This window comes from Fukomys damarensis, unplaced genomic scaffold, assembly GCF_012274545.1.
Source record: "Fukomys damarensis isolate Sample0158 unplaced genomic scaffold, DMR_v1.0_HiC HiC_scaffold_28, whole genome shotgun sequence".
Lineage (NCBI taxonomy): Eukaryota > Metazoa > Chordata > Mammalia > Rodentia > Bathyergidae > Fukomys > Fukomys damarensis.
Window position 1 is genome coordinate 29743455 of NW_022900940.1, and position 23857 is coordinate 29767311.

Genomic DNA, 23857 nt, shown 5'->3' on the forward strand with positions numbered 1-23857 from the left:
ATTATGTAGAGCAGATATTTTCACAGATCTTCACGACAGTACTCTGTGGAGCCGAAGGCAGTTCAGCTGCTCATGACAGACAAGGAAACCATACCGAGCAGGTGGATACAAAGCTACATAGGTAGCATGGACCTCAGGCTGGGCTTTCTGACTGTAGCTTCTTGTGCAGAGCAGACTGTGCCTTGCTTTGAGTTGCTCCAGGTTTCTGCCTTTCTCCTTTGTAGTACCAGACATTGAACTTGGGGACTTCATTTTGAACTACATCCCTAGGACCTCGATAAATTGCTAAGTTGCTCAGGCCGAGCTTGAACTTGTGATCTTCCTGTGTCAGGCTCTCAGAAGACCAGGATTATAGTTGTGCGCCACCACACTTGGCTAGGTTGTTCCATGTTGAGTACACACGAGCCAGAACGACTTGGTAACTTATCTGTGCAAATAGATAACCACCAGATGCTGGACACCCTCCCCGCAAATTTCCAGCTGCACAGCATAATCATAAGGTACGAACTGATAAATCAATCAGAGCTTGGGCTCTCCTTCCCCCTGCCTCAGCTCAGCCTCACCTCCCCCAACCCCCAGCCCCACCGAACTGCCGTCTGCCATCCAATCTCAGGCTTTGAGTCACTCTGCTCTCAACAAGCCCCATGCCTCTGCCCGGTCTGTAATCTCATCTGACCACTTCAGAGGACTTTTCACTGGTCTCTCGATGCTCTGTCCTGGCTTTCAGTTCTGCCCTATGAATCCTGAAGCCACTATTAACCCCTTTTTAGCCATTCTATCATCTACATAATCATGTGAAGTGGAAAGTGTGACTTGAGGGTTATAAATGTCAGTAACTAGGTTTGCAGTAAGAGGACGTGTGATTGCCTGGCTCCCTGGTTATTAAGTGATTCATGAGAACTTGGCCAGATAAAGCTGACAAATTTGATGTAGCTCATGAACTTATTGTTGTTCAATAAATTCTGATATTGTGGAAAGATACAAATGTGTCTAGTCAATGGCATAGCTTGCTCACAACACTTCTACCATCCAGAAGTGAATCAGCTGGGGGGGGGTCTGACTGTGACCAAATTTCCCTTTTCAGAAGGAAACCAGTCAAATTGGAATAGGGGCCCACCCCAGTCCAATATGATCTCACTTTCATTAATTGTATCTGCCATTAATTACATACTAAGGTCCTTGGGGTTATATGAAACAAACTTTGGGGGGATAAAACCATAACAGTCAGTATTCCTTGAACTTCAGTCATTTTTGTTGTTCTGTGTTGTGTGAGAAAAGGTTGCCCTTGAACTCATAGGCTCAAAGGATCCTCCTGACTCATTCTCCCTAGTAACTGTGCACCACCATGGCTGACTCAGTCATTTTTAAAATGGCCTTTGTTATCTGGAATAATATGCTCTCTGTGCTATATTTATGTTTTTAGATCTTTTTAAAAACCCAGTAACATTCTATACTATAAATAGAAAACAAGTATCACAAGGCATAGGAAATTAATGGTGAATATAACACATAAAATACACAAACGAAAACATATATGACATGATAACCACCAAAAAGTGTTTGTCAATGTACTACCCAAATCCCTTTTTTATCAGCCCTGGCTGAAATCACCCTTTGGAAAACACACAGAATGTTTAATCCAGACAGCATAGATTTCTAGAATTGCATCAGGAGCCAAGACTGCACTCTTAGTAAGCGACTTCCAACCTTTTGCTGGTAGGAAGAGAGGAAGGCTATGGATTTCTTGGGTTTGGGAGGTGACACAGTGCCAGAGATCAGAAGACCAGAGTGACATTACAAATCATATTTTACAGAAGAGAAAAATGAGATGCAGATAGGTGAAGGCCAGTCAGCCCTGGGCTGACGCTGAAACACCCTCTGCCTTCTCTGTCAGTTTCTCTTCTGCTGAGTGAGTCCGTCAGTGCTCCTGGGCCTCCATTGCCCTTGGGAAATACAGTCCACTTCCACCTCCTGTACTAGATCAAAGATGAAATCTGTGCTTAATGGGTGCTGGCGACCTCTTCATGATCATATGTACTTAGGAGCTAATTTTTGATTATTGAAAAAGAAAAGTATACTTTGGGTCAAGATGATTCTCCTAAATGTCGTCTTAAACCGCTTGCTGGAAGAAATTCTGAGGGCTGTTGTAGCTCCCATTTTATTATTTTTTATTGAGTTTATTGGCATTTTTAGGTATACAGTACAGTTTCATTAATCATTGGGATCTTGTACCTTTACATGACAGATCTTGGTTCTAAGTTTTTGTGGTTCTCCTGCAACTGGACATGGTCTGGGAAGGCAATTAATGCATTCTGAGTACTTGAGGGCACCCAGTGGGACAGAAGGTGAGGAAGTAGAGGACAGAACAGCGGGGAATGGGCACATTCAGAAAGGTTGCCTTTGGAGTTCATGAAATTCAAACTTCAGCAGCGAAAAAGGAGTTCAGAAAAGAGGGCTAACAGCAAGGAAGGATGTGGAGGCCTGAGGATGAGCTCCTCGAAGATGCTGTGGCTCTGATGACTGGTGTCTTCTGAGTGGATTCAGTAAGGGCGGGCAGGAAGCCCATGCATGCGTGTGCATGTGAGAGAGAAAAGGAGATACACTTAATGTTAATGTTCACCTTGAGTCTTGTTTTCAGGCTACTGAACTTTATGAGGCATTTCCCCCAAAAGCACCAGCTCTGACTGAGGGCAACTCAAGTGAATCTACAGGAAAGACAAAAGAAAGTGATATTTTAATTTTATCCAACCTGAAACACAACTGTACACAAGGAATGTGCCTGCAATTCTGAATCACAAGTGTATACAATGTCTTATTTTATGGAATAGAAATGTGTTCAGCTCAAATTGGCTGTGAAGTGAATAAACATTATTTTCCCACTGAATTCTGTTACAAATGACAGGAAATCTTTCCATAGGGACTTGGGGGGGGGAAAGACCTAGGGAAAAAATCTATGGACAGAAGAAGGGAACGGCCACTGAGCTGATGACTGAGAGGTCCCTGAAGTGCAGAGGTGACTTGTACTGAGAATGATGAGTGGCCTTCCACCAAATATGCAGCTGTGAGGATGGCTCTGATTTCCTCCTGCTTTCTTCCCTTGTCTTCCTTTTGCAGGGCTATTAAACCTGGAAGAATTGCATGTAAATACTTTGTTTTACCTGAGGTCCATTGGACACAAGGCTGAACATGCCTTAGGTTCAAGGGTTTTGATTGCATAAACCCAGTTAACTTTCTAATTCATCAATTAGTAGCTTCACAATTATGTACATGAAATTTAAGTTGGACTCTGTAGGATTTGATCTGCATAGGGTACAGCACATGGACATCACAGCCTCATGGACTTGGGTTTGAGACCCAGTTCTGTCACTTAGTAGCTACATGAGCTTAGACCTATCAAAACCTTTGGGTTTCAGTTTCTGTAGCTATATGAGGGGTAAAACACAATTTATGGGACTAGACAAAGGATTAAATGGAAGTATATGTACACATATACTCTGCCCCAACACACAACGCATTGTGTTCCATATTTAAATATTTGGAAGGGGTGGTACATAAAGTCCTGAGCATGGGGGGAGGGGAGAACAAAGAACATTACTGGGTTGGGGATGTAACTCAGGGGCAGACTTGCTTAGCAAGTGTGAAACCCTGCGTTTGATCCCTAACAACACACGCACACACACACACAAAGGTGTGGAAATGGAGACAGTAATTGCTGTGGAGATAATGAGGGAGTGGTGGTAGTAGTAATAATAACACTACTAATAGTAGTAGTACTAATAATAATATACAGAATCTTGCTGGGGTTTAGCTCAGTGGTTCCGCTGCCTGCCTGGCATGCACAAGGACCAGAGTTCAATCCCCAGTACAAAAAAACAAAACAAAACAAAAACAAAAACAAAACAAAAAACCACCACCACCAACAACAAAAAAACCAGCAAGTTACAGAATCTTGTCCCAGTTGGTTACCTTTTTATTCATTAATCACAAAATGAAAATGAGTCATCAAAGGAGAAAAAGTCCTACAAATGTTTTGCCACAAAATTTATTTTTATGGCCCAAAGGCATACAATTTTCATTGCTTTCTGGAACCTCCAGCCTATTATATTACTAGTTCTATGAACAATTCTCTCCCAATTGGAAGGCCAGTTTTTAAAATTGTTTTCATCTCCAAGTCAGAAATGCTACCATATGCTTGAAAACCTGTGCCTTCACCAAGTCATATTCCTGCCTGAGAAAGCACTGGCCACAGGGTCGCATTACACTACTTGTTAAATGACATGTGGCCAGAACTGTGGGAGCAAAAGCTGGCCCAAGTGCACCTGCTTGCACACGTGACCACCACCTGAATGATTCTTACAGTAAGTGGGTGGGTGTGAGGGGAAGTATGTAGAATTCTTACAAATTCACTCTTCCTAGTTGGGTGACCTTGGGCAAGTTACAAAACCTTTTGGTGTCTGTTTCCTCAACCATAAACTGGGAAGTGATTATGCCTCTTTTACAAGGCTTGTTCAGGGACTAGAAAAAGGAAATAGAGCCAGGTGTAGTGGCACACATTTGTACTCCTGGCACTTGGGAGGCTGAGGCAGGAGGATTGCTGCGAACTCAAGGCCAGCCTAGGTTACATAGTGAGTTCAAAGCCAGCCTGAGCTACATAGTGAAATCCTGTCAAAAAAGGGAAACAGATATTGCCAGCATGTAGGCAACTCATTTCTTCTTCTCATGGCACTCAGGATTATCTTTACCTGTAATTCAGATCACAGAATTCCCTCAATGTTCAACAATAGCAGAAACACAGTTGCACATATGTAAAATGCACACAAAACTTGATTTGTGGAGAGTAACCTTCCTATTCACAATGGAAAGAGATGTTATTGCTACAGTATCATGCTGTCATATAATGCACTGCATTCATTCCAGACAGCCAATATTTAATCTGTAGTCACCACATTCCATCTTACCCTTGCTTTTGGACTAATACCCACTGAAGATGGATTTCAGGGTCCAACCTCCATCATTTCCTTCTAGAATTCCCTTGTCAGGCCAGCGCAGTCCATTCTTGGTTGCCTTCTCTTGCTGCAGAGCCATACTGCCTGGCTAATTTCAGCTTCTTTTAGTTCATGTGCTCATACTTTCACATGGACACTTGACCTTGCTTCCAACCTACCCTGATTCTATAAGAAGGTCCTCCCCTTTTGGAGGTGACCATTTCATACTTTCTCTTTTCTCAAGCCTCCCACATTCTGCATCCTAGAAAGTGATCCTTCAGTCTTTCTCAGAAAACAGAAGCTGTTAAATGGTGACTGCCCTTTCCCACTGGCCAATCATCAAAGCTTTCTGCAAATGCCCCAGCCCAGAAGATCCTCCTCAGCTCTAATGAAGTCACCATTCCTACCACAGCCTAGTTCTCCTACTGTGATCCACCTAGTGAGTGCCCTTCTGTTTTAGTGTGCATTGAACCACCTAGGAGCAGCTTAGAATGCAGTCTGACTAGCAGATTTTGGGCAGGGGCCTGATGGTCTGCATTTCTGACAAGCGCCTGTGTGACACCAATTCTTTAAGTGGCAAACTACACTCCCTTTTTTTCTCTTCTGGGCCATTTTCACCATCACAGGTAGGTTTTAGTACCTTTCATTTTTAAAACTTCTCCTTTGATCAAACATCGCTGACATGCTTCTATCCCAATGTATCTCTTTTTAAAATACTTATTGGGCATTTTTCACGTAGGCTGCCTATAGCCATTCCAAAGTGCACCACTTTGTTATGTCTTATATTTTTATTCTGGCTGCAAAATACATTTTATTTAAAAATTCAAGCTTACCAAAATGTTACACACAGAAATAAAACTCTGTCCTCTCATTACATAAGGCTCACTTTCAATGTTTTTTTTACGTTAAACTTTTACTTTGGAAAGATATTTACGTATGGAACAATGCAGGTTGATGACAAACAGACATCTGTGTATTTAACCACACAGAATGTTAACATGTCACATTTACTGGCTTTTTAACTCTATAAAAAAAAGAGAAATACAATGTTAGAGATAAAATATTTTCTCAGTGTTGTTCCCTCCCTTCCCCAACAGCCACCACCATCATACAGTTGGTAGGTGCATTTGTTAGGTTCAGGTCAGCTCAAGGGGCAGAAAATTGAGCACAGCAGCGTCTTTTTAAAAAATCACACTTCTCTTTCACACAAGTCTGGGGCTGATATCTGGGGGGCTCGGTCCCAGGCTCCCTCACTTGCAGTCTAAGGCAGCAGCTCTGATTCCTCGATTTTGGCAGCAGGAAGGCGTTTAACTCTGGAATAGATCTTACCTCTGGAGATTTTCCTTCTTGAGCTTCACTTTGTACACAACTCTGCCACTGACTCCACCAATGCTTCTAGTTACTGTGTGCCCATAGCCCACTCACCCACTGATGGCACTTATTGATAATACACTTGCATTATTCTAAAAATCAACATTTTAGGGCTGGGTGTGTAGTTCCCTGACAGAGCCTTGCCCTGCATGCATGAGGCCCTGGTTTGATCCCTAGCACCTCCCCTTCCAAAAATAAAAATGTGTTAAAATGTCATCTCTGGATGTGTAGGCAAGAAAAGTCATAAGCCACATGACTTATCCTTCATACACAGACTTTGTTTTGTTTTTTGAGACAGGGTCTCACTAAATTCCCCGCACTGAACTTAAACTTGCAGTCCTCCTGCCTCGGCCTCCCAGAGTGCAGGGATTACAGGAATGCACTACCATGCCTGGCTGGCTCTACTGTCTCTTCTCATTCTGTATTCTCCTTCAAGTGGTCACCTCATCTCCCATAATCACATTCTTTTTCATACCCTGATGCTTCCCATCTTCCTATCTACAATCCTGGGTTCTGAGTTTTCCCGGTCTGAGACTAGCATAGCCAATGCCCAGGTATTTCTATGTGGATGTATTGTAGGTACTTCAGTCTCCACACGCTCAGAGAGGATCTTTTCCTTTCTTGTTGCTTCATATTCTTGGGGATCCCCTTTGTTGATATGGTTATACCTGAGTCACTAACACCACACCAACATTCCAAACCACTTGCCCCATCCCTCGTTTTTGTTTTTTTTTTTTTTGTACTGGTGATCGAACTCAGGACCTTGCGTTTGCAAGGCAGTAGCACCATTGAGCTAAATCCCTGCTCCTTATCACTTATTTTTTTGATGAGAATCTTGTTACATGGATATACCTAACTGTAAGAAAGTGTATTAGTTTTCTGTGTAACTATTCACTTCAAACTGTGTAGCTTAAATCACTGAGTCTGTTACTTCCTTGTTGATGGGAGAAAATATATAACACCCATAAGTTAGAGGAGGAAAGGTTTATCTCAGCTCATAGTCTGCAGAGGTTTTAGTCATAATTGGCTGGCTCCAAGGCAGGGCAGCATGACAGAGGAGAGTCTCCGGAAGGGAAGGCAGCAGGGTAGCAAGCAGCAAGCTTGCCTCTTCCTTTCATTCTATTCAGGCTACAAGGCTACTGGCTGGTGCCACCCACATCCAGCGCGGGCCTTCCCATTTCCCATTTGCAGACCTATGCTAAACCTATCAGTGGACCAATTTAGTTATCACACACTCTTAAACCATATACCAACCACCTCCAAAAAGCCCCACCTGAGTCCATGAGGCTTTGGGGGTACATCTAGATACAAACCATAACACCCCTTACTTTCTTATGCTACCAAGTATAAGAATGAGGTATACAGTTTTGTGTGGTGTGGTCGCACAATCTAAAATTCCAGTGATTCGGAAGCGGAGGCAGGAGGACTAGAAGTTTGAGCCCAGTCTAGGGATGCATCTCAGGCCTTGGGTTAATCCTCAATCAATCAATCACTAAAGTAGACAGTTTTATCTGGACTTGGTTGACCTATTGCATATATCCTCTATCTGCTGCACACTGTGCAAGTGGCTTTGTTGATCTTAGCTGGGCTCCTTCATACACTACTGGGGGACAGGCTGCTCTGGGATTGTGACAGCTTTTCTCTATATGGTCACATCTCCTAGCAGGATGGCTGAAGGCTTTACTCCTAAGGCACAAAAGGATTCCAAGAAAGCAGGAAGGTGCAGAAGGTCTCTGGGGGTCCAGGCTTCAAACTGGGATAAGATCACCTCCACCAAGTCTACCACCCAAGACAAGTGACAAGACCATTCCAGCATATGGAGTGGAAAAAGACTCTACTTTTTTTTTTTGCTACCGGGAACTGAACTCAGAGCATTGTGATTCCCAGACAGGTGCTGTACTGCTGAGCTACATCCCCATCCACAAACTCTACTTTTTAATGAAAGAAGTGGTGAATGATGTGGACATTAGGAAGAATCGAGAATTGGGACCAGTCTGTGGTTACCAATCTACTACAGGGCACTAGGGAATTTAGTTTGTGGCGAGATGGCTTCATGCTCAGTTAAACCTCCAAGGCTTCTATTTGTAAAAGAATGGATATCAGGAATAATTTACAGATTCAGACTAAAAAAGAATTATAGTTCCCTATTCACCCTCTCTAAATGGAGGCCAAACTCTCAATTTCATCCCATAAATAATATTACCATTGTAACAACATTTTTTTCTTAATTAGTATTTTTGATTCTCTCTTAACTCTGGTGACCCAGCAACTAATTCCTTGACCTCTTAATCCATAAAATAAGTGAAAATAATTTGCTAACAAATATTTCGGGGGTTAACGATACAAACTTCGGGTTATCCAGAAAGGTAGCTTTTTTATATAACCCTATTCTTAATACATAATCATTTTATGTAAATTTGTTACATTTTTTATATAAATCAATTTTCTCTCTCAAATGCAACTATTAAAAAATTCAAACAATAACTAGATATCACTATTCTTCCAAAATCCAAACTGACAGTGCATCTTATTATTTTATTATACACCACTAAAAACACATGGGAGTTTTGGTATTCTTTAATGTAGACGTATGTTTCATATTTAAGGAAAAATGCACAGTCACTCTTGAAGTTTCAATAATTTCCTCATATACTGCTTAAGTGAACGGGGTCTCTCAGGGATTAATACTAGCTTCTGGAGTCTTTCATCATGCTTCTAGTAACTAGCCATAAGCTGCTCTTGTTTTTCAAATCATAGTATTTGGAGGCTGTTTAGTGGTGCACACAGTAAGCTGCTGTTCCACAGGATGGAGAGAAAAGCTATCAAAGTTCATAGTAGTGACCATCTTCACTTATTTATGTTTGTCTGTAGTTTCAAGTTGGAGACTTAGCAGACAATGACAAATGCTATCATCTTACTTCTCTGCAATTTCAGCACAGAGGTGGCCATACCGGGAGAGTGTGACCTTTCACTATCCCCTTGTACTGTTCCAGAACTGTAGATTAGGGAGAATCTTGCTTGGTGTTTCTCAGTGTGTCAGAAGCAGCAACTGTAAGCATCTGTTACTTTTCTTTTGCACTGCTTGACAGGATTTTTTAGGAGGTCTTATTTTCCTCTTAGCTAGGATGAAATTGCCATCTTGAACTCTGACCTCCCATCTAATTTTTCAAAAGATGGATGAAACAATGTGGAGTGGAGAAGACAGTAAGATAAAGGATTAGGAGTCACAGCTCCAAAAATGCCAAGGTTTTGGGTAAGGGTTTTCTGACACTGGCATTCTCAGAGGTTGGGTTGGCCCATTTTGACTGTGTGGATTATGAACAGGCAAGAGATCAGTGGTTATAATATTGCCTCCATTTTACTATGTGGGTCTTAAAATTTAGGAATGTTCCTTTTTAAAGCTCCTCTCAATGCATTATGCTTTAGATGACTCAACCATAGAAAGACATACACATGTTAAGTCATGTTTGGCAATACAAAGGATGCTGCAATTGTTTAAACCCTTCACACTCCTTTAGATCCAGGGAATGAATGCAGAAGGTTGGGTATGAAAACCATGTATGAGGCAATGAGTTTTTCAAAATGCGGAGTGTACATCTCTTCTATAAAGATCACTGCACATGCATCCAATAAAACACTGCTCTCCCAGACTAGGCATTGAATCCAGGGTCTTTGCAATGAGCTACAACCCCACGTCCTCAGCCCCCACTCCCCCTTTTGAGTCAGGATCTCACTTTCTAGGCTGGGCTCCAACTTGATTCTCCTGCCTCAGCCTCTCAGAAAACAATGTTCTGAAAGTAAAACATTTCAATGGTCCATACTAGTCCTGCACAGTATCCAAAATCTTATGCTGAATGAAATCCTATGCCAGAACAAAGGCCCAATGATCTGTCCTGGTCTGTGCAGGACTGAAGGTCCCAGAGACTTGGGATTTTGTGTCTTCTGATAACTCACACCACCAGTGCTCATGAAGGAATGTGAGAATGAAAAGTGCTTAGCAGAGAGGTGGTATTCCAGGTTCAAGAAAAAAGTCAGCTCCCTGGGGGCAGCATGGAGGTGGGGAAATGCATGCCTACTTTCAAAGGCTATATTAGCTTTCTCTCTCTCTCACTACAACAAAACATCTAAGGTAATTAACTTAGAGACAAAAGTTTTTTTTGTTTTGGCTCACAGTTTGGGAGATTCTTGTCATTGATAGAGTGGTGCTATTGTAGCACGTAATGGCAAGAACATGTGGCAGAGCAAATATCTCATGTTCAGGAAGCAAAAGAGAAAGAGGAAAGGGCAGCATTCCATAATCAAGAATCCCCCCCGCCCAAGTTCCACCACTTCCCAGGAGCACAACCCTGGAGATCAGGCCTTTTACATATGGGCCTTTCTAGTCTGGACATTCAAGACCCAAATATAGCAGAGGGCAAAGTGTTGTTAGTCCCTCAACAGTCTCCACTCAAGAGATTTCAGATATGATGTAACAAAGTGCTACAGCTGAGAATTTAGCTAGGTAAGTTGCACATTTCCTCTGAGGACAATTCTGGGACTAGCTTAAGCACAGAGTATACTCATTTGGTTTCAGGTCCCTGGGCATATGCCAGAGTTCCCTGTAGAGAAGTGGTATTTTGACAGTTATAAAGTTACTTTGAAATAAAATACAGTAGGGCCAGGATCTACTGGTAGTGCTTTTCTGTGCGATTTCAACTATGTTAATTTGAACATCTCTCATTGTATAGACAGTTTTTAAATGTTTATTTGCCATGCATGACAATTGCTCCCTCCCCTTTTTGAGCCAGGGTCTTGCTACATTGTTCAAGTTGACCTTGAATTCCTCGGCTCAAGCAATTGTCAGCCTTCAGAGTAAGTGGAATTACAGGAGTGTGCCATTGTACCCAGCCAATACCCCTTTCACCGCAGTACTGAGATGCAGAGAAGTCCATTCAGGATTTTCCAAGTGACATGTTTCCCATGGACAGTCTCATATTTGTGTGGTGCCTCTAAGATTAGAAAGGTGGTTCCTGCAGTTTTGTCTTCTAATTTATACTAAATTCATATTTTCTTCAACATTTTCCCCCATTTATTGAAGATGGCAAAACTCTACCACCTAGAAATTCTATATACCATCTTGACTAAGAGTGACTTCTATCAATTTATTTTTATCTCCTAGAGGACTGGTGTATATGGCTTTGAAGTTGACAGCAAGGGCTCTGATGTCACATGCTTGAATGGGAATCTCACTTTGGCATTTTTCTAACTTCATGTGACTCAGGGTCACCTATATCGTTAAGGGCTCGGTGCAGGGTTTGTCAAATAAATTATGATCTGGGTCATAGTTCCCTTTGACTAAATATCTCCTTTCTTCCTTCTCTGCTTCCTGTGTTAACCTGTTTTGTGACAGAACACCTAAGACTGGATCATTTATAAAGAACAAAGATTTCTTAGTGTCTGGGTTGGGAGGTTTTCATCCTGCCATTTTCCCATGGTGAAAGGCAGAAGGGCAAGAGAGCACATGAGACACAAGATAGGAGGGGGCTGAGCCCTTCTCTTTATCAGGAACACACTCCCACATAATAGCACTAAAAATACATTCTCACTTCCTACCACTTTTTCATTTGGGGTACAGTTTCTAACATCTGTACTTTGGGGAACACATTTAAACCATAGTTCTTCCTAATCTTAGCGTAAGAAGCCAAGATGGACTGTTTATGTAATTGCTCTGCTCAATGGATTCCTGTAGAACAGATCAAGAATGCTCTATTTATGTGTAGTTTACTGACAAATTAAAACCATGACCTTGTGAATGATTTAAGACCAATAAACATCATCTGAAACTATTTTTTAATGACCAAGTCTTGCCTCAGCCAAGGATCTGCCAACATTTTATCTAACAAAGCTACAAAATACTACAGCTAGTATTAATAATAGATACGAAAAATTTAGTAATATTAGGGCACAAAAATCATTCTTGAATTTTAGAAATGCTATCCCCACAAATTTTAGCAAAACTGTAAGCTTTCTGGGTGCCAAACTACTTCTAAATCTTATTTTACAAGCATTAAAAATATGTTTTTGAATTATATTGCCTGGTATGATTATAGAGTTCAAGTAAAATTACCATATTATTTGGAATCTAGACTTCAAAAGGCTCTCCCAAGAGTTTGTTGGTCTCTCTGGAGGTTCCCCAGCTTATACATTTTTGAGAGCAAGATACATGTTTGTCATGAAGGATTTAGAGTTCATAAAGATAGGAAGAGTAGTTTTATAGCCTCCTCATATCATAGATTGACATAAAACCTAAAACTGGTTCACAGGAAAGTAAAAAGATTTGTGGCAGGATTTCCCACTAGAATTGTAATCTCTGGTTCCTAAATAACATACATTTAAAATGATCTGAAATACAAGCAGATATAAAATGTAGAATGTAATATGTTTGATATATTATTTAAAATATGTGTCTAATGGAGCTGACATTTTAAAAGAAGACAGGCCAACTGAATTTAAATATTGCCTATAAAAGCATGGTATCCTGAGCCCGCTTTAATCTGTCAAAAGGTTAAAAAAAAGTTTAATAAAATTTCATGCTTTAAACACTAAATTTTAAAATTTAAAGCATTAAAGTAAACAAAACAAAACAACTTTGTGGTGAGACAGTCCATAAGCATTAAAACATTCTTGGCACCATTCTAAAAATTAGGCTTGTACTTTACTATTTATGTTAAATAAGGAGATGAGCTGAGTGTGGTGGTGTACTGCAATCCCAGCAGCTCAGGAGGCTCAGGCAGGAAGACCTCAAGTTCAAGGCCAGCCTGTGCAACTTAGCAAGATGAAACAGAGAGAGAGAGCGAGAGAGGGAGAGAGGAAAAGAGAAGAGACAGGGAGAGGAAGGGAAGAGAGAGGAAGAGAGAGGGGAGGGAGAAAGTCACAGCCCATGAGGCCAGTTTGGTTACTGCTTGTTTTGTAAAGTTTTATTGGAACAAACCTATGCCCACACATTTATGTATTGTTCTCTTTCCTTTTGCTACAATTAAGGAGTTAGTTGACCAGTTGCCACAGAGACCATAGAGTTCTGTATATTAAAAAGGTTTTGAAATAAAATGAATAGTAAGATCATTATTGAAAAGAGGAAAATACCCACAAGCACTATGGTTTAAAAGTAGCACTGTGAATATTTAAATCTATTTTCTTTAGAATTTCTTTTTAAAAACTTGAAAAGAATAAAACAGGCACCTTTCAAATCAGATATTTATCTGTTTAAATCTTCACAGGGAAATGACTAACATTTGAAAATCCTACCTCTTAGAAATACAGATGTTAATGGTTATTGAACTGAGATCAAACTATATGGTGGGCCAGCAACTATGCTTAGTGGAGCAGGAGTTTCCAGTATGTTTAGAATGCAAAGAGCTATGAATATTAACCAGCAAGCCAGCTTTAAAAATCGCCGCCCACACATTTCCCTTGCCTCCAGTAGCAAGCAGCACACAAATAGCCCGACAGTGAAGCTGGGCAGACATACCCTTGTCACAGACTGACCACGACTGATACAGATGAGTTTGTTTCGTTTTTCTACCAAAATTAAAAGCAAAAACAAAATAAAGCTCAACAGCAATCATCATAAAAATTTGAAGAGAAAGAAAGAAGCTTAAGGGTGGGAGGATGCTTGGTTCACATGGCACTTTCATTAGAAGGCTATTTTTGGAGCTACAGTACTACTGTTGAGTGGAGAAGATTTTAACAGGCAGGTTGTAGAGCCAATATGTAAAATGACAGCGATCCATTTTAACAACTATAAGGTCATCACAGGTTATTGACAGAGAAATTCTACATGCTAAGCAGCTCAACTATGAAGAAATTTTAGAAGTTTGAGGTAAAAATACACTTGAATCTGCAATTGAATTAGGCAAGATAAACCTCACTGCACATCAGGGTCACCAGGACAGAAAGCAAATGCCAGGTTACCTGAAGCACATTTATCAGCCACAGTGATTTATTGAGTGCTTTAATAATACAAGTGTACATCAACTGATCCACAGTCAAGAGTGGCAGGTCCCTAAGAAATTTACAAGCACTTTAAGTAAATCAAAATACATTATTTTTTGTTCAATCCGATAGTCTTCTGTGTGGGGGACAGAAGACTAGTGATAAACAGGGTCTCAGTAATGCACAGTGATTCTGATTGAAGCTTTTGTACAAAAACTTGTTCCCAGTAGCATGCACCCACCAATAAAGACTTCAGTACAAAAAATTAACCCTAAGCACTACATTTAAGTAGAAACAAGATATAATTCTGAATTTGTGGTTTTCCAAATATCACATAAAAGAAAAACAAAAACAAAAACAAACAACAGAAACAAAACCACACAGTAATACAAAGCTTTGTAAGAAAGCTCTTACTATTACAGATCCAACATCATCTGCACCGAAAACAAAAGTTCCCATCCACACTGAGGTGGGGGAAAAAACCCAAAATCTTTCAAGTTAACAGAAAAGGAAAAGAGAAAAGAGAGAGGGAGAAAAGGGGGAAGACAGAGAAGAGAGAAAGAAGGAAGAAGGGAGTGATAAATGACATACCATCACAAAACAGCTCAAAATTTAATAAAACTGGGAAGGTGAGAACCGAGGTCCAGAGGGGTGGCAGGGCTATTGATGCACTTGGTGAATGTGCTTGCACAGGTCCGGCGGGGGCAGCGGTCGCAGGCCCCTATGTGGCATACCGCTTGGTCCACTGCCTGGCCATCCGGTCGTGCTCTGCTCTGTTGGTCATGTACTGTGTGGCAATGCTGCCCACCAGAGGGTCGGCTGTAAGGCAAACAAAGTCAGCAGTCAGCGAATACCTGTGCCTTTTCCAATTCTAAGTCAGGCAAGGGTATCTGGAAAGTTGACCCTTGCTCAAGGAGGTGATGAGGAGTTACAGCTCTATTCAGAAATATCTCTACAGCAGAGTCAATGACCTGCCCAAAGTCTACGTTTAACACAAAATGCCTGAAGAGTCGTCCATGTTTTACTGATACCTTTTGTCATATTTCTGGTCCATTCTTACTCTTTCCCTGTTCCCACCTTTGTCTCCCAGTGGCTTTTTCTCTGTAAAAATGCAGATGGGCTGTGGACTCTTCCAGGGTCCTTTAGGTTGAGATCTCTTGAGAAGAGGTTCAGACAACCTGGACAACTGTGGAGTTTACCTAGAGTCAACTCTACAGGCAGTGGCTGCCATTATGATTCTCATTACCCGTTAAGAGCGTCAGTTGAACACAACCAAACAGCAGCTGTTAGATCAAGAGAAATGGGGGAGAAATGAACTCCTTCTTACTCCAATCAAAACGCACATAGCTCATTACAAAAATACTGACAGATGTTAATAATAGGTAACACTTCCCACAAGGTCCTAAAACCTTAATACGTTAACTCTACAGATTCCTGAGAGAGCTGACATATGTAGAAATGAGCTTCAGGAGGGTCCGTCACTTTTCCAGTCTGGAGCAGAGCCTGGAGGCAGAGTCCATCCTCTGAAGTGCAAGGTACTTGGGGAGATGACCCGCTGACATCAATGTTTAATAAAAACAAACCAACAACCAACAACAGCAACAACAAAACCCAAAAAAGCAAAAGAAAAAAGAACCCCCAATATTCCTGGAAATTTCATAATCTGTCCAAGTCCTTCCAATTCTCTACTTTCATTCTTTCTCAACTTTTACTTTCTTTCCTTATATTTGGTGTTCAGAACTTGGGTTTGTCAGAGGAGGCAGATAAAAAGGAAGTAAAAGGAAAGTCACAAAGCAAAACCTAAATGTATGTATGTGTGACAGAGAACTAGGTTTGGTGGCGGTGCAGGTCTCTAATCTCAGTGGGAGCCTGAAGCAGCAGGATCATAAGTTTGAGTCTAGCCTGGGCAACTTACTGACATTGTCTAAAAAAAAAAAAAAAAAAAAAAAAAAAAATTTGAGGGGGTAGCTCATTGTGAAGACCCTAGGTTCACTCCCCAGTGAGACAGACACATACACATAGTCACTATTCCTCCCTCTCTCTCTCTCTGATATGAAAGTATGTATCCCAATTCCACTTGTTACTAGGGAAATTTGGAGATTTGGAGACTCTATAAACTTATAGACATTGATGAGTATCTACTCAGTATTGAAGGCATAACAGGAATACCACCTTTTAGAAACTGATCTGCGTAGGCAAATTAAAAAGCCTCCCAACGCTGTCTGTTATGGCTTGCATCTAGAACTAACCACACAGTCATAGGTGAGGCTTTTCAGAGGTGGCTGGATCTAGAGTGTGTGATGCTGGGATTGATAGAGGGACTGACGCTAGGCTTAGAGCTGCCTCACTCTGGGTATGAGTGCTATCTGCCCTAAAGGTGGGTAGCCTGGATAAGATGTAAAGGACAAAAAGAGGGTCACTGTTTGTTGCTGTCTTCAGCCTGCTATCTTCTTTTCTGTGATGCCCCTCTGCCATGCCATCCTGCTTTGGAGGGAGCAGGCTAAGAACTAAAGCCTCTACAAACTGTCGGCCAAATTAACCTTTCCTTCTTTAACTTTGGGCATCAGGTACTTTGTCTCAGTAATGAGCAAAGTAACTAAGACACTGTCCAATGAGACCTTGTTTAAACTGGGATTATGCTAAGCTTATTATAATTATTCTATGGAGAAAACAGTTGCTATATGAGCAAGCCAAGTATGGTGGTGCATGTTTATAATCCCAGCGCTCTGGGAGGCTGGGGCAGGAGGACTGCAAATCTAAGCCCAGCTTGGGCAATTTAATAACTTAGTGAGATCTTATCTCAAAAATTAAAAATATTAAAATAAACAGGGTATGGAAGAGGAACTCCAAGGGTCTTCTAGGGTGAGATCTCCTGGAAGAGCTGAAGGGCCTGGGTTTAATCCCCAAACAACTAACCAACCAAAACAAACCAGACTACCTTATATATGAATTTGCTTAGAACTCTGTCTCTCATGCTTTGGGGTGGTAGTGGTGGTAGAGGAGATTTTGAGACAGTCTCACCATGTAACCCAGACTGGGGTTGAACTTTGGATTCTCTTGCCTCAGCTTCCTGGGTGTTGAGATGAGAAATTACCTGGCTGCACCCCCATGCCTGGCTTCTCTGCCTTTGTTTTGGTGATTATTCTTCACTTTCCCAAATGCTGAATTTGAAACTTAACATGTTCATGATGGGGCCATAATTTGTATATCTTGCTGCCGATGGTACATGCATAACTCTTCCACTGGGCAGCATGGAACAATTCCATCTCGTGCTACAAGCTGCCTGATGAGACAGTCATGCACGTATACCCTGTGGTTCAAGCTAACAGGATGTGTTAAACCAATACAACCAGGATTCAAGAAGATTGAAACCATCAATGCTGCATGTAGACACTAAATAGGAAGTGGCTAGGTTACTTTATAAAATATAGCCCTTCAGCTGAGATTAATGACTATAAGACTAAAAGTGAGGTCCCTGTCACATTTCTCTCTTTGAAGCGAATTATTTCTTCCAATTTCTGGCAGTCCAGTGTGCAAATCGTGGGTTGAAATTTGGATATGCTCACTAGTTCAGGTCTACATCACGCAAGACAAATTTTTCACGAAATGAAACCTATCTTAGTGAAAAATAGTAAAGATCCACATGTACTCTCTGACAGGGGCTTATTGTCAGATGAATGAACAGTGATATTAATGCTCTACCTAAAGTCCTATTTTCACACAATGAGTACTTAGGAACTGGGAAGAAATAGTTCTGTTGTTTCAGCTCAAAGGAGGCAGAGGAGACAAATGAAGGATAAAGGAAAAACTTTTCATTTCTTTCAAAGTTCTTTTACCTTTTCAAGTTGGATTTTAAAGAGAGTTATTTTTTGGGCTGGGGATTTAGCTCAGTGGCACCCACACCTGTCTCCCTCCTAAGCTCAAGGTCCTGAGTTGGATCCTCTGTACAAAAAAAAAAAAAAAAAAAAAAAAAAAAAAAGAATCATTTCAAGGACTGGGATGTATATTGGATGTTGTGAAATGGGAAGAAAATATTCAAATGCGAAAGGGAACCAGGGAGGAGCAAGGGAGAAAGGAAAGAATTGACAAGAAAAAAAAAGTGAAAATAGATGGAAAAAACGGAAACAGACCTTTCGTACATAGGGAGGGGAGGTGACTTAAGGGGGAAGAATGGGATAAAATTAAATTTATTAAACAATAATTCCTTTCTACTTATAAAACTATACATGCTACCTGTGAAACAAACTAAAAGAATCACCTCAGATAATATGCAAGAAATGAAGGTGTAAGTGATCGTATTTGTAAATTCACTCAGGAAAAAAATTAACATTATGATATACTTTTTCCTGTATTTCTTTTCTCTATACACGATACGAAAAAGGGCTTAATTTACAGTCTACTTTTATAATAAAAAACACTATATGAGGGATGAATTTTAAGCAATAATTACAGGTCTTCTTAATCATTTTAAATATTCTCCTGAATTAATGACCGATTTTCTGTTCATAGAGAGATTTTAGTTCTTTCTACTTCTTGCATCTAAACAATGTGAGAAATATTTATAAATTTGTTTAAAGTATAAAAGGAATTAAAAAATCATATTATTAACCAAATAGGTGTTAATGTTAAATGGTTTGATGAACAAACTGAGGAGTCCAGTGAATGTATCAAAACTATGCAATATACATATAGCCAAAGGATAGCATGGTGAATTTAATGGCTTGACACTTTTTTTTTTTTTGGCCTGTAATCCTAGCTATTTGGGAGGCAGAGGCTCATGGGTTTGACACCAGCGCGGGCAATTCAGTGAGACCCTGGGGGAAAAAAAAAAGACTCTTTTTGTAGACTTAAATGTGATCCCAAGTAAGGTAGAATCTTGTTTTATATAGTTCCATGCTATACCAGGGATTAAGTAAGTCTCCAAACCTAAGTTACTCTAATTCCCTAGACAATTCTGTTCTAAAAAGGAAATATTTCTCATCATTTTGGGTTTCAAGATTGTACTGCTTTTCCAAGTCTTCATTAATGTTTCAAGTTGTTGTTATTATTATTCTTATTATTCTTAGTACTGGGGATCAAACTTAGGACCTTCTGCTTGCCAGGCAGGTGTGGTGCCACTGAGCCACATCCCCAGAAACAGCTAAATCCCTGGCAACACTTTGAGGTTATTATCTATCACTTTTCTTTCTCTTTACTGATGAAAAACTACAAACGCATCCATGTATAAGTAAATTGAAATCTAACACCTATATTTCGCACCTTTGAAAGTAAGTCTCTGAAAAGAGAAACATGTTCATATCGGCACAACAGGACTTAGTGATTTTGTTTTGGCTGGTAACTCCATGCTAGGCAAGCCCTCTACCACTGAGCTACATTCCCAGTCCAGCAGGTTCTATGATTTTAAGCACAAATTCCAGTGTAGTACTTATTCAAGATTCCTGATGTGGAGGTACTGGACATACAGTGTGGTCAAGATAAAATCATGGGATGGGAGATCCTCCACTAACTAGATATTATTTGTGAGCAAAATATAATCACATTGGATAATCTACTTTGGCTCCCTGTTTTTGAAATCTGTGTTATGTGCACCTTAGATTCTAGAAGAGAAAGCTCAGAGAATTCTTGCAATTTGATTTGAAAGCCTTGCCTCTCTCAAGACTTGTACTCTGGAAGCCCAAGGGGTTTATAATTTCATCCACAAAAGGCAGAGAGAGAGAGAGACACGGATCCAGATTAAAAGGTTAAGAAGCAACTGAATGGCAAGAAGGCTGTATTAGTCATTGGGACAAAATACAACTTAAAGGGGAAAAGGATTACTTTGGCTCATAATTTTAGTCCATGGTGGACTGGCTCCAAGGCAGGAATAGCATGGTGGAGGAAAGCTGTTCACTCCAGGTCATCCAGGGAGCAGAGAGAGAAGGGAGGAGCTAGGGACAAGAATACACCCTTCAAGTCACTCCCCTAGTGACCCACCTCCAATCAGGCCTCACTTCCTAATAGCACATTCATCCAGGAACACATCCATGGATGAATCCACTGATGCATACAGTACCTTAACAACTCAAGTACCTGAACACATAAGACTTTTGAGGGATATTTTACATCTTAACCATAACAAGGGAAATGAGTATGAAAGGAGTTGGACAAAAGGCAGACTTCTAACTACTGTCTGAGGCGATATGAGAGAAAATTACATGAACAAAAGTTTTGGTATTTCTTAAGAAAACATACATGTTCTTAGATAAGCACAAATAAAAATAATGTATCATAAAAAGGCATAGGCTTTGGATCCATATAGCTTGGGTTTAATATCTCATTTCCACTATGTAAGCCACCTTGGGCAAATTACTTAATTTCTCTGCGCACAGGCTTTTTTGATGTCAGAATTGAAGATAATAACAGTATTTAAATAAGTTTGTTATAAGAATGAAATTAATTATTGTAAAGCACACACACACAAAAGTCACTGTTTTCAAAATGAAGAAGGCAAATAAGTGTTTGCATGTATCCTTTAAAAACATAAATCTGATTTTTTTCAAGTAAAATCCAAAGTCAATATGGCTTCCAAGGTTCTCTGTTATATATATCTTATCTTTCTAACCTCTTTCACTCAATGCTTTAACCAAAATAAGCAACTTTCAGCTTTAATAAGTAAGCTCTGCTCATGGCTCTACATCTTTGGTTTTGTTGCCTGAGATAACCCTTTCCATTCCTTTGTTGGACATATTTCTCAGCACTTAGCGCAAGCATAGCCCCCTCGGGACTGTCTTTGACAGAGGCTTCCTAGCAGACTTATATATCTTATCTCTATTTTATCCATCCACAGCTTTAACATTTTTACACAGTGAATACTGCCTTTTAGTTTTCTGTTTATTTATTCATATATTCCACTGGACTGGAGCTCATATATTCACTCAACAAATAAATATTTGAGTTCCTACTATGTTCTGGGCCCTGAAGTACCAGTGCTATACCAGTTCCTACTGGGACTCTTGTCTCTGTAACCTTCTTGTTAATGCTACATTTATTAAATGGACAAATGGATGGATAGAAGAATATAAGGACAGTAAATAAGGGACACATACCAATATCAGCCACGAATAGCAGGTTTCCCCCTACAGCACTAAAATCATAAACAGGCTGCATCACAGAAGTCTGTCCTTTATGCAAGGAATATTAGTAGATCATTAAGTGACATGGTAATTCTGATAGTTTTCTTTCACTTTTTTCATGGCTAATTTTTAAAAACAATTATTTTATCAGAATTTGTGGTTTACATTTGCCATGTCTTGGATTTTTTTCAGTTATAGTCTACTGCTTCTCCCATTGTTCTATTAGCTCTGTGATTAACATTATTCTTTTAGCTACCTTCAGGTCACTGGAGGCTTTTCAGTGGCTAGTGTTCCAACACGGAAAAAGAGTTTTTTGTTTTGCCTTGCATGCTAGACAAGCTTTCTACTACTGAACTGTACTGGAGACTGAAATAGCTCATATCTGTTTCCTTCATAGGACTTGCATAGCTTAGTTCAGACTATTTCAATTATTAAAATCTTTTATAACGTTAAAAAGTAACAGATGCACATTACAATACATTTAAACAATAAAGAAGCATTATGTGTATGAAGTATAAAGAAATTACTTTCTTCCCTTCAACTTTATAACCCCTCTTAAAATTTATTTTATTGGTATACTTTAGATACACAATATAATGGCATTCATCACTGGAAAAATTTGTACTTTTACATCATTTTGGTTCTTTTTGTTTGTTTTTTGTTTTTCGAGACAGAGTCTCACTCTGTAGTTGAGACTGATCTGGAACTATGTAGCCCGGGCTGGTCTTGAACTCACAGTGATCCTACTGTGTGATGGGATTACAGGCATGCGCCACCACGCCCAGTTTACATAATCTTGGTTCTTATTTGTTCCCATTCCCCTTCAACCCCTCCATCCCTCCCTATTTACAAATACTTTGTTTCTATTTTTTCCTTTTCTTATATTAATTCCATTCCTTTTTTTCCTTTCCTCAACCCCTTTACTTCCCCTTCCCCGTTGGACCTTTTCTTCCTATTTCACATTATAGATTATGCCTTTTGATCCTTATTTACACTTTCAGTTGCTCATATCAGAGAAACTATTCGGTATTTACACATGTCCTATTTATTTCACTTAAGAGTATAGCTTCAATGTGCATCCATTTAGCCATAATGTGTCTAGTTTCTCATTCTTTATGGCTGAGTAGTACTTCATCTTATAAAACAACCACACTTTTTTATCCAGTCTCCAGTTGATGGGCACTTGGGCTGTTTCCAAGTTTTAGCTATTAGAAACTGTCACTATGAACATGGGTGCATATATATCGCTTTGGTATGATTCTTTTGGAAGATACCCAGCAGGGGAATAGCTGGGTCAAAGAGGACCTCTAATCCTAGTTCTCTGAGGCATCTCCATACTGATTCCTACTGTCTAACCCCTCTTTTGAAGTCACCCCATCAATGGCTTGATGTTTATACTTCCATAAGTCCCCTTATTATATTTCAATCACATGATAGACATTCTGTAACTCACGTTTTCCTCTGTAACAGCACACTGTACCCATGTTTTGAATATAGCACACTTAGATCTAGTTCATTATTTTTAATTTATAGGAACTTCTTTTGCTTAGTTGGCATCTATTTTTCTATTTTCCTAATTATCACGTTACATCTTGGCTTTTTGCTTGTAAACTGGTATTATAGTCTTATAAAAGTCTTTGAGGAGGGTAGATTCCTGTCAGTGACAGGGCAGAAGCAGAGGAAGATGTACCTTTTCAGCTTTTGGTGAATGTTGTTAAACTGCCCTTTGATAAGATGTACAATTTATAATTTACTTTTCTGGACATTCTCACCAATAACTACATTATCAGTCAAAAAATTTTGCACAAAATTAACAGAAACAAATCATTATTGTGTACGTTCATTTAACATGATGACTACTGTTATGGCTTGTGTTTAGATGTCCCCCCAAAGCTTATGTGGTCATAGGTGGGGCTTTTCGGAGGTGGCTGCATCTGGAGTGTGTGAGGCCTGGATCAGGAAGTGTGATTACTAAGTTAGCCCACTGACTCATTCGGCACAGTTCTGGGTATGAGTAAGGGTGCCCCACTGTGGATGTGAATGTTATCTGCCACAAGGGTAGGTAGTCTGGTTAGGGCACAAGAGACACGGCTGGGGATTCAGCTCAGTGGTGCTGCTGCCTGCCTCATAAGCACAAGATCCTGAGTTCAATCCCAGATACAAAGCAAACAAACAAACAAACAACCCCCCCAAAAAACCAGCCTGCCCCACAAAGCAACACCTGTGAGTCCAGATACCCCTGGAGACCACCAGCCCTCTCTCCCCAGAACAAAAGACTTCTTCCTCTCCAAGACAAAAACTTCCCACTCCTCCTGGCACTACTCCTTCGCTACCCAAACTCCCCTGTAATGTTTAACCTTTCCCAAGCCCCCATGGCCAACAGTTTTGTAGCCCTGGACTAGCCTGCACCAAGGCTGA

At 40.2% G+C, this 23857-nt stretch overlaps 1 protein-coding gene across 3 annotated transcripts in view; it reads right to left on the bottom strand.

Moving 5' to 3' along the window:
- Positions 1-13570: 13570 nt before the first annotated feature.
- The window catches only part of Ube2e2 (ubiquitin conjugating enzyme E2 E2), a 265295-nt gene continuing 255008 nt past the window's right edge, over positions 13571-23857 (bottom strand). The window contains exon 4 of one of the 3 annotated variants that reach the window (XM_019209961.2): positions 13571-15146. In XM_019209961.2, coding sequence (XP_019065506.1) covers positions 15049-15146 — 98 coding nt within the window. In that variant the 3' untranslated portion in view covers positions 13571-15048. The remainder of the gene's footprint in view (positions 15147-23857) is intronic. The other 2 variants (XM_010640143.3, XM_033756971.1) reach the window with 2 other exon arrangements.